At 33.9% G+C, this 12,621-nt stretch overlaps 1 protein-coding gene across 1 annotated transcript in view; it reads right to left on the bottom strand.

The window, feature by feature from the left end:
* Window positions 1–745: 745 nt before the first annotated feature.
* Window positions 746–12,621, bottom strand: part of LOC105554736 (tyrosine-protein phosphatase non-receptor type 13-like) — a 103,143-nt gene continuing 91,267 nt past the window's right edge. The window contains exons 6-7 of the mRNA XM_012001308.1: window positions 8,897–8,984; window positions 746–1,389 (exon numbers count right to left, since the gene is read on the bottom strand). Coding sequence (XP_011856698.1) covers window positions 821–1,389; window positions 8,897–8,984 — 657 coding nt within the window. The 3' untranslated portion in view covers window positions 746–820. The remainder of the gene's footprint in view (window positions 1,390–8,896; window positions 8,985–12,621) is intronic.

Below are 12,621 nucleotides of genomic sequence, written 5' to 3'. Positions count from 1 at the left end.
GCACAGCAACATGGCACAAGTATACATATGTAACAAACCTGCACGTTATGCACATGTACCCTAGAACTTAAGGTATAATAATAATAAAAAATTTAAAAAATTAAAAAAAAATCACTTTACATTCATTACCTAATTAACCTACTTTGAGAAGCCCATTTTGTAGATGGGGTAATTTAGACTTGGAGAGATGAAGCACAAGTAAACACCACATAGTTACCAATGGAGGAACTAATTCAAACCTAGCCTGACTCTGTAAACCTAAAATGTACTATGATTCAAAACGTATAGATTCAAAACTTTATTCCAGACAAAGTAAACTATAATCTTCTACAGTTGCACCCCAAAATTTGCAATTTGAAGCTGGTGGTTTGAGAAGCAATGCACCATAACCATGCTATTCAGGTTCTCTAGCACTGCTGACTTTGATGAACTGCTTTCTATTTCCACAAACCAGTTATTTACTGAAGCTTCCCATGAGATAGTGCATGGTAGATGGTACAGTGGAGAATTTAAGCAAAAAGAAGTAGAAAATATGCCCCCTGCCTTTGAGAAGCTTACAATCTAAAAATATGGTACCCCAAATATTGAGAGACTATAACATGAATGGGCATGTTTATTAGGGATGACTTTGTGGAAGCAGAGTACTTCAATTAGGGTTTTGATGGAAGGGAGAACAGAAATTGACAGAGAAGTATGAGATTAACCAGGGTACAAATGTTTGGCAGTGAAAATAAGACTTGTGGAATAATTTATTAACCCTTCTTTATTTTGAAAAAACATTTAAAATACTTCAATTCTCTCTCAAACATGCACAAAATTACTAACCTTCTGCATTCATGGCTTCTCTCAGAACCTGAAGTTTCTTTTGTCTCTCTCGGATTCGGTCCAAAGCACTTGATATTGTTGAGGAGGTGGGCAATTCTCGAGTGTGATATATTGGATCCATTTTCTGAGGGCCAAAGATATCCAAGGCTATACTTCCATCCGAGTATCTTGCCTCCTTTTTTCTAGGAGTGGTTGAAGTTCGCACTGTTACTGCCTCAGGGTGACGACGACGATATGTGGCAGTCTCTCCTGAAGAGAAGTCTCTGTCAGCTGTACAAAGCAAGTCCACGGATGAAGCCCAGATCTTCTTCTTAGGAAGCACATCAATGCCAGGGATGGGTTTTTTTTCTGGGCCACTAGTTTTGAACTGGTAAGGGGAGCATGTATTTTCAGAATCTTCACGTCCAGAATTATCTGATAAAATGTCCTTGAAATAATCCTCCTCATCTTGTGTATCTCTGATGGACAGAAATCCCATAGATTTACTAAGCCCTTTGTTAAGAAAGGTCTGATGAGAGAGTGGAGCCTTTTGTATGTCTAGTACATCAGAAGTAGAGCTTCTCCCTGGAATGATAAGAATCTATCATGTATGCACAGAATTTTTAGAAAATAAATGGAAATGTAATCCACTATTGACAATGAAAGTGGTGGCAATTTCCTAAATGTTCCAAATGGAAGATCAGAGATGAAATGGTATGGTGGTGATGGTGATAGTGGAAGAGGAAAGAGATGCTATGTTTGCATAACTTTTCGTAGTTCATCGTCTCTTATCTAATAAAATCAATATACTGAACTGACATTTTTGAGTGGTATTATTTTCTATTCATCAAATGTGAATTATTTGGTTTTAAAAAGCAGACAACTATCCAGTTTGGAAGAATGCTCACTATCCAAGAAATGATTTGAGGCAATAATGAAATGTATAGTGAACTACTTTAACTTCTACAGGTATAACTCAAACATTATGTCATATCACTATAAAGCCCGGGTATATTCCAATCTTTTAAATAAATACATTTAAGGAAGAAACAAAGAATAGTTGCTATATTCTGGATGGAAACAGGATTGTAGCATTTGGAATTCTTAAGTATCACAATTTTATTATAATTAGATACGTTTTCAGAAAACTTTATTGTGTTTGAAATCCAAATAATTTGATTGTGTTTAAGTTATGAAAGAAACTTAATGTTTCCATGGCAGACCCTCATGCACTAAAAAAGTTTTTTCCTCTAGAACATAATTTACCATTATTTGCCATTTGTAATAAAGTACCAACTCCTATTCTTTAGTTCCTGAGGTAGTTAAAATCAGTAGTCATTTTCCTTTTTTTTAAAGGCAGTAGTCTATAAATGTGACACATATCAAAAATGTCCATCCAGTAATTTTGTGAATCCATAGATTCAACAAAAAATCATATATATGTCCACTACTGAAAAAAGAAATGTGGGTAAATACTTTACAGTTACTAACTCAATAGCCCATAAACACTGAAGATTTCCTGTGCTACCTTCTGTGATCTTTTTGATAATCTATCTGCTATACAATATAAAATAATGACTAAAACCTTCTTAGTAATAATAAATTGCTTGTTAATTTATTTAAAGACATCAATTGCCTCTGTAGTGTAACAACTATAAGCTTTAATTCTCTGAACACAAATTTTGCCTTAAAAAATCGTTAAAAAGTGAATTCACTTCAGAATGGCAGCAAATAATTGCTTAAGCATAAGATTAAAACATTGTGCTTTTATTGTACCTCATCTTCCCATGAATCTACTGAAGTGTAAATAAGGATAACATCTATATTTTGGGCACATCAAATAAAGAACACCAAGAAATATACCATACCACATCCAAACACAGATTGTCACAGACTCCAGCTTCTAACCTAAGATAATTTGAAAACTGATAAACATATGTCTGTGTTACATTATTTTAGGGGTAAGTTATATTCTTAAACCACATTCGGAACTCATTAATTTAAAATTTTATTGAATAGAGAACAGAAATATTCTTGAAAATTGATAGAACACATTATATTTAAAAAAAAAGAATGGAAAGGATTCAAGGATCATAAACCAGATAGATGAACTCAACCATTTGCCTTATTCTGCTACCTTGACTACCAAACAAGCAGTTAAAACTTGGAAAAACCATCAAACAAGTGGGTATGTGGCAACACCATAAATTCATACTCAATCACTTTGTACACGCAACACCACGTGTTAATAGTAAGTCTGTTTACTTTCCACAATGACTGTTTCACTTTTCCTCATTCTTCACATTTTCTACCTTAACTCCCTACTCTTTTAGCTGATGCTGTTGTCATAACTCCAAGAAAACCAGAGCTGTTGGAGGAGGGCTTTCTCATCTTTCCATGAGTAATTCTAGACTACCTATGTCTACTCTTTTTTTTTTTTTTTTGAGTCTTGCTCTGTCACCCAGGCTCGAGTGCAGTGGCGTGATCTCGGCTCACTGCAAGCTCCACCTCCCAGGTTCACGCCATTCTCCCTCAGTCTCCCGAGTAGCTGGGGCTACAGGCACCCGCGGCCGTGTTAATTTTGCTTTTGTATTTTGAGTAGAGACGGGGTTTCACTGTGTTAGCCAGGATGGTCTCCATCTCCTGACCTCGTGATCCGCCCGCCTCAGCCTCCCAAAGTGCTGAGATCTCAGGCGTGAGCTACCTACTATGTCTACTCTTCTGTTTGCCATCTTAAAAGATGAAATTTCCTACCAGTTGAAGGCCAATCCCCAATATGTATCCTGGATTCTCCCCTCACAATTTTGCTTTATCAAAGACTTTACTTCTACGGTTAATTCTCTGTTGCTATCTCCTCATATTTTCATTATTCTTCCTTTCTATTGAATATTCCCATTAGTATGTGAACATAATCTAATATCTCCCATAGTCAAACCAAACCAAACCAAACTCTTCCTCTGTTAACCACATTTCCCCCTAGCTACTGCTGTCTCCCATTTCTTACTTCCCATTCATTATTCTACCCATTTTAATCAGTTTCCAACTACTCTATACATTAGCAACTCTCATTAGTTATGACCAATGATCTCTGCTTGCCAAATCAGATGGACATTTTGGTATACATATTGTACTTCTCAGTAACAACTGGTTATGATGACCATCCTTTACTCAATCTTTTCCTCTCTTTATATACCTATATATCCTACCTGTCAGACTGTTCATTCTTAGTCTTTGGTTTTTCTTCCCTTATTAGATATCCAAATGTTGGATTTCCTCAGGTGTCAGTTTTAGAATTCCATCTACTCACTTTGTCTTTATGTAATTTCTTCCATTAACAAGGCATTAATATCATCTATACCTTGACAACTCCCAACTGATACGCTTAGCACTGACCTCCTCTGGGAGTTCCAATCATATGTAATGAAACTTCTACTTACATTTCAGAAGACCCTCAAATGCAACATGCTCAAAACTGATCTTTTGCTTCCCACATCCAGAACTGTCCATTCTTCCCCAGTCTTTCCTATTACAATAAATGGCCCAATTACTCAACTGATTGTTCAAAACAGAAATATGGGCACCATCCTTAAATCTTTTACCTTATTTAATCCCCATATCAAATCCATCAGTAAATGATGGCTATTTAAATTCTCAAAGATATCATTATTTCATGTATTCTAATTCTGCTGCCATCACCCTATTTTCAATTAACATTATTGCTTGACTATAACACTGCAATGGCCCTAAGCATTTTCCTTCTGGAGAATGCATAGCTTGCTAAAAGCTAAATGGGAAACAATAAACAGACTTTATTTACAAATAAAAGATTTCATACTTGTATTCCTTGGGTAAGATTTCAAGAGTATAAAAAGTCTTTGTAATATAACATATCCCATTTATTTAAGTTGAAAAAAACTTCCTTGTAAATTACACTGTGTTTTAACTATTTTTGTTATATGTGATTAACATTATCCCACACTGGATACCATCATTCACCTTTCACTTCACCCAGACTCAAACATTCACATCTCTTAGAAGTAAAGTTCGAAATGACATTTCAATATTAAAAGAGGCTCCCCAAGTCCCCATGTGTCCTCACAAATGTGTATAAGTGCATTTTAAAAGAAAGAAACATGATATTATTAATATGCCTAAGTTCTGAAGCACCACCATGTTGATCTGAATAGTTTAAGTTTCCACCTTAAGCTTGGCAGGAAATGTTTGATTTCTTTTTGCTCAGTGAAGCTATTTTATCAGCATTGGCAGTATTAGGTAACAAAGCAGGGGCAGACAGTCCACTAGTTTAGGCCTTAGCTTCTGTGACAGATCTCGGAGGTAAGATATAAGAAGAGACCTTTTAAGGTCATTTACTTATAGATAAAAAATTTTTATTGTATTTGAGCTGAACAATTAAATCACTAGGTATAAGGCATTATCCCCAAATTTGCATACTTCTTTCCATCTAATTCTGTATCTCACTGTCCATCTTAACATTTTCTTTATTAAAGACTGTAGTCAAGAGCCTAATAAACTAATGCTATCACCACATATAGATTTTAGGTTGGTGCACATTGAAGAAAATGTTTTACTAATAATGTATCATAAGGTTGCTTTGCTGCATTTGACCATTGACAGTTAAGAACTGGCACTGCCAAGTGTCCTAGGTGTCTTAGAAGAATTACTTCTTCAAGAGATAATTTTTTTTTCAATCTTAAGCTTTTAAAATTAGTGTATGCAGTTGACTATTAGCTGCTGAATACTTCTGCCTGGTAATGGCTATAATTAGTATATTTATATTGATTTTGTCCTTAAAATAAGGTTTTACGAATTTGTAAAAGGTAAATGAAAAGAGCACTTGTGCAATATTACAGTGCAAAGCAATGATGGCTAAGAAGGTCTGAGGAATACTCTTCCCTTATATTTTATCCAAATAAGACTATTATTTCAGTATTAGGACTTTTAACTCTACTAAAAAATAGAAACATTAAACAAAATTTGGTTTATCCTGAGTGACTAATTGTAATCACTCACAAATTCTCTTGAGTTTAGATATAAGGGAGATTTTATTCTCCAATATGACTATTAGAGGATAAAATCAACAAACAATCTACTTAAGGATTTGATTTCTCTGTTAATTTTGTAAAGTCCTGACAGTCAATGTTTCCTTATCTGTATTAGAACAGCATATTAATAATAAGAATTTTAAGGAACTATTAGACAGTAATACTAAATCTTTCTTAGTATTATAAAAACAAAATTACAAATAAAAGGTATTAAAATCTGAATTAAAACTTCTGATGTTTTTATTGTTATAATAAGAAAATGGTCTAATAATATGAGCCAAGATGTTTTCTTTTTCTTTTGCATACAACTTAATGTTTAAAATAGGCTAAATAAATAAACCATAGTTTTACATATTTCTTTATGGAACTATTAAATAATTATAGTACAAATATATTACACTTCAAAATCTAGTATTTCCATAAAACCTTTTCTTGTTCAATTAACAAATAGACACTGAACACCTAGAAAAACTAATGTACTTAATATAGTAGGTTTTCCCTATCCCCAGCATCTACATGTCCAGAAAGCTTAACTTTTATGAATGTCCTTTATGAAACAAATATATGTATATATGTAAATGGCAAATAACCTGCTATTTAAAATATGTTACCAAGTAGGCATAGACTCAGTAAAATCTCTTAATTGCTATCTTTAAAATACTCTGTAACAATTAATTTCTGAAACATTAAGCCTCTGAATCATTGAAAGTAATAAAATCTAAACTATGTTAGCATTTGATAATCCTTAATTTGATAAATATTGCAAGGCTCACCTTTTTCTTTCTACAGACCCACAATGGAAAGGGAGATAGAATGGGAGTCATATATACATAAATAAATATATATGAATATTTTTTATTCTTAGAAAAAATACACTGTCTGCAAAAATTAACAATACAACATTACAGTTATTAAATCAAGAAGTAACAAATAAGCAAATAAATTTCAACTACATAACATGGCCACTTAATGGTAGTAGGAAATGATAGTAGGGAACTGCTGAAAGAGGTCAGAGAAATAATAAGAAAGACAAATAAGAAAGGAGGGAGGGAGAGAGGAAAGAAAAGAGGGAAGTGGAGAGAGGAAAGAGAGGGAGAAAATAGAAAAAGATAAATAAGAAAAACAACAATGTCTTTTAAATCTAATGTTCCACTTATTAAAATGTTCATTATATCTCCCAAAAGATTCTTTCAGCTTGCTATTGACATTCATTTATAAGTTTCTGTTATTATTCGATTCTAAAATAGGAGACTGACCGAAAATTTGATCAATTAACAAACTGCTGCTATTGTTAGTGCCAAAGTTTACACTATATACTATCTCAAATCCTAGAATACTATAAAAATAAACAGATTTTTACCTACAAAAACAAAGTGACAAAAGTACAGTATGGGGATACAAGTATAGGAAGGAAATATTTGCAAGAAAGGATTAAAAATACTTTCAAAGTTGTCACCACACTGTATTTTTTTTGGCCCACATATAAACTAATCACGTATGTATTAGAAAAAAAACCCTGATCTAACCAGAAATAAATTACTATACCAATGAAAGGAAAGCTAAAATATCTTTTCAGAAAGATAATCTTTATTCACAATAATTAAAATGGAAGCACCAAAACAGATACTTAACTAACTGTACCATTACAAAATCACTCCCTTAGAAACAATTTTACTGCTTTTCTTTGACTTACACATTCCTTCCTCTCAGATATGAGAGTTCTGACTCTGCAAAACATTTGGTCCAGATAGTTAAGGTCTACGTTTAGTTTTCACAACTAGAGTTGCTCATAGGTTTTAAATAAGACAGCATTCTCTGATGTTCTGATTAAATTAAAATCTTAACTTTTTCATCTATTTTATTAAAGTATATAAATTAGAATATATTTAAGTAACCTGTACATTTACTTCTACCTAGCCCCAAGATCTAAGACAAGATCTAAAAAGTATTTTTGTTAATGTTTAGATTATCGTGATTCTCAATATTGCTTGATAAGAAGAGAACAAAGATAATCAGCAAAATCAAAAGTTTATTTTATAAATAAGCCATGCCTGAAACTTAACAGTGAAAAATAAATAGTCACATAAAATTATATTTACTTTTATTTCAAGTATTTGAAATTTCTATTCACCTCTTTTCTTTTCTTTTTTTTTTGAGACAGAGTTTCACTCTTTGTTGCCCAGGCTGGAGCGCAGTGGTGCAATCTCAGCTTACTGCAATCTCTGCCTCCCAGGTTCAAGTGATTCTCCTCCCTCAGCCTCCCGAGTAGCTGGGATCACAGGCACCTGCCACCACGCCCGGCTAATTTTTGTATTTTTAGTAGAGATGGGGTTTCACCATGTTGGCCAGGCTGGTCTCGAACTCCTGATCTAAGGTGATCCACCCGCCTCAGCCTCCCAAAGTGCTGGGATTACAGGTATGAGCCACCTCGCCTGGCCTGAAATTTCCATTCATTTCTTTTTAAAAACCATAGTTGTTTGGGTATCAGTTTCCTTAACCATCTGTCTCTTATACACATCTAGATGTGTATAAGAGACAGACCTAAGGTAGTATTTGATAACTCCATGGTAATATCTATTTAGTGGGTTATTACTAGCATTAAAAAAAAAGAAATATGATACAAAATATCACAGTGGAGTAAGAAAAACTTACTTTCTGACACTTGTTTTAGTGTTTATGTTCATAAACATATGCATGTGTTTATTTAGTCATGCTTTATAAAATATTTTTAATATGAAATACCATGATAAAGTAAATAAATAATATTATTATTGATATACCAATACTGGAAAGGGAAATAATTTACTCTGGGAATTCTAACTATATTAATAATATTTTCTGTATAAGTTTAATGAAACTATTTTTTAATGTAGCTAGTATTCTTGTCCATTCCCTAACTCCACTTTGTACATTTATGTTCTAATCATCGTCTCAATTACCAGATTTCAAAGCCAGGTAAGTATAATTTTTGTAAAGAAAACAATGGGATAAGGTTAAAGCCTAGAAATTTCCTATTAATATACTCTTACCTGTTGGTAATCCTTTTCCTCGCAATCGATCTCGAATAGCCTGGCTTCGATCAGGTTTTTGTTCACTGTTACAGGAAAGCTGGTCTGTCTGCACACAGGCAATAACAAATCAAGTTTGACAAAAGGATCTCCCTTTTGTTTTCATAGTAACTGTTTACAGAATGACACCAGTTACACAGTTTTTGGAGGATATAATATTAAATAATGAGACTCTATGTCCTATTGTATTTGTAGGGTAATTTGTATTCTTGGATAAGATTTATGTAGCCCAGTGCTGGCCAATTCATTACAGAAAATTAAAAGGGAAGAAGCAGTGACTGAAGAGTACCCTACTAACTAGAAAATACCATCAGATTAAACTTGTTAAAATGAGTTCTATTTGAAAACAGTAAAATTGAAGTCGTCTTCTTTCCCCAACCAATAACTACTCTTGTTAGATTATAATTTAAAAATCACATTAATTTGGGTATAATAAAGCTTTCTCCTGATTATAACTATGAATTCAGGAATTTAAATTACTTTCAGAAATAATTTTATAGATCTTGACCTTCAGAAATTACATCTGAGAAATGCTAAGTCTTTTTTTTTGAGATGGAGTCTCACTTTGTCACCCAGGTTGAAGGACCTCGGTTCACTGCAACCTCTGCCTCCCAGGTTCAGGTGATTCTCATGCCTCAGCCTCCAGAGTAGCTGGGACTACTGGTGCATATCACCATGCCTAGCTAATTTTTGTATTTTTAGTAGAGACAGGGTTTCACCATGTTGGCCAGGCTGGTCTTGAATTCCTGACCTCAAGTGATCTGCCTGCCTTGACCCCCCTAAGTGCTGGGATTACAAGCGTGATCCACTATGCCTGGCCGAGAAATGCTAGGTCTTTAAATGGACCCTCTGAGGGATAACACATTTAAATCAATGCTCTTTTAAGTTCCCATTAAAACAAAATGTAGTCTTAAAGTTTAATAGCTTTAGCCAAGGGTATTTGCTTGAAATAAAGTATGTCAAATTAGGTCAAACTCCACATTATAAGGGATAAAAAATTGAACAGATCACTGTTTCATTCTGGTGGCCAATTAGAAGAGAAATGTCAACATAAATGGAAGAAGAGAGAATGGTGAAAAGAAATTACTTAAATCTAGCACCAAGAGCATGCATACATATTTGTTTACACACACACACTCGCACATACTACAGAAATGTTTTAATATTGCTCCATTAGGGAATCTTGCTGGAGTATGGATTAAAAACCTGTTTAAGGTAGTATATTCTAGGCTCAAGCATTATGTTTTCTACCTATAAGAAGACTTGTAAATGGAAGTATTGCTGAAATAATGTTATCATTTAAGTTGCATGAATGATGTTAGTCCAGATTATACTGTACTGTCAGTGACTGAAAAGACAGTAAACATCCCACATCTTTGAAAATTCCTGTATTGAAGTTAGTTACTATTAATAATAACTATTATTTATTGAACATATATGCTAGGCACATACTTTGTGCTATCTAATCCTCAAACAACCTCATATGGTAGACAATATTATCCTCATATTATAAATAAAAGGAGAAATAGCAAAGAAACTTCTAAGGACCACAAAGCAGCTCATTAATATGGAAATAATTACTTTTACAACAGTTCGATAATATGGGTGATTGATACATATTATTCCTATTTTGCAGATAAGTAAAACTGTGGCCCAAATATTGTAACATTAAATCAGTGGAAAAACCTAGACAAGTAAGCTGGCTTGCTGACTTTTACCCCACGCTAATTAATTTTAAGTAAGAATGATGGTCACTTAGAATGAATTTCACACCAGTGAAAGACTAACTTACTCTATCAGCTACTGGAGACAACAAAAGCTTTAAGGAATACATTGGGATTCGAAACACCCCAGTTCCAATTATGTCTTCGTCATTTACCATATCTGTGGCTATGTGTAAGTTATTTAATCTTTCTCAGCCTTAGTTTTATACCCTCTAAAATGAGGATAAAAGTATCTCTATTAAATTGAGGTTGTTTTGATGAATAATGTGATAATGCACATAAACCCTTTAGCATAGTGTCTGGCACAAAGTAAACAAACACTTAAAAAACAGTAGCTGTTGGAGTTACTTCTACCCAGTGATGTCTAGGAGATGAGGAAGAGCAACAGAAAGGTAAGGGGAGCAGGATTATACTTAGTAAAAATTTGTCTTTGTGAAGAGAGGCTATCCACATTCTGATTCCAACTGATCCTTCTATTTTTCTCTCCCATTAAATAACCCCACGATACACCCCCATGCCATACTGTTCCCCAAACATTCCTGTTTTCCCATTTCACAGCCTTTATCCAGGTTCACTTCCCTCTGCCAAGATTACTCTATCTAGCCTACAGGATATAGTTCGAAGTGCTATTTTTAATTTTAATTTTTTTTTTTGAGGTAGGGCCTTACTCTGTTGCCTAGGTTGGACTGCAGTGGTGCAATCATGGCTCACCATAGCCTTGACCTCCCAGGCTCAAGTGGTCCTCCCACCTCAGCCTCCTGAGTAGCTGGGACTAAAGGCATGCACTATCATGCTTGGCTACAAAGTGCTATTTTTCAGTGCAACCATAATTTGTATCCTTTTCCTTTAAACTCTCATAGCGGTTAAAATTTTTACTATGTATCTTTTTATAGCCTTCTTTCATTTTATAATTAAGCAAATGGTTATGGCATTTTAGATAACAGCGCCTAGATCAAATATTTTATTCCAATTTTTATCTTCTACAATCCCTAGCACAGGTTTCATACATAAATGAGCAACAAAGATCCAGTATAATAATGAGAACTAAATGCTAAACCTTAAAGGGATGAAGATTTTATGTGTAACATGGGCAATTATTGATAGGTAATAGAATTTCTATGGAGACAGAAAAAAAATATTAATTCAAAGACAGAAAAAAACATCTCTCACAATTTTACTATAAGAGTAAAATTAGCAAACAGCACAAGAGTCTTAGAGAAAGTGTGGTATAATAAAAAAGTCCCTGGACTGACTAATAGAGAACTCAAATCCCATAGTTGTTTGGGTATCAGTTTCCTTAACCATAAAGTGAAGTTTTAAAGAGTATTAGCCTTATGAGAATGTCTGTGAAAAAAAGACCTCAAAGATCAAGTAAGTTTGGGAAATGCTTCATTTACATGTCTATTCTTCTTGAAGGTTAGTAATATAGTCTAGTACATTAAAGGCTCTAAGAAGTTCTCCAGTGAAAATACATTGAATTTCCTTTAAATAATTTTTTCTCAAGCTTCTTTGGTCATAGAGGAATTTTTAAAACAAAAACATTGAAAACAATGTGAGAAATGTTGGTCTGGACAGAGGGTTTTCAAAGATTTTTTAATAGCTTTACCTTTGTCCAAAAAAATCATATGCAGAAACATAAACAGATCAAATAAAACTGGAGCTGCTCCAGTTAAAGAGGGAAAATGGGCAACCAAGAACTCCATTTATTCAGCCTCTACTTCCTACACTTCCCTTCACTATAGAACCGCAAAGGTTTCTTGGGGGAGAGTTTACAAACCATTTGTCTAGAAGATCTTTGGGCCTGTCATCAACTGAAAAATTGTGCAGAATTTGAATATATTCCTGGCAGCCATCTGACATCCTGGTTAAGATGGGAACTAAATCCCTACTGATAAGGAATTCTGAGGAAGCTAACAAGAACACTGTGTGGCAGTGGTCAATTTGTAACCTGTACAAGGAAGA

The sequence above is a fragment of the Mandrillus leucophaeus genome, unplaced genomic scaffold, assembly GCF_000951045.1.
Source record: "Mandrillus leucophaeus isolate KB7577 unplaced genomic scaffold, Mleu.le_1.0 Scaffold658, whole genome shotgun sequence".
Taxonomy (NCBI): domain Eukaryota; kingdom Metazoa; phylum Chordata; class Mammalia; order Primates; family Cercopithecidae; genus Mandrillus; species Mandrillus leucophaeus.
This window is presented reverse-complemented; position numbering and strand designations above follow the sequence as displayed.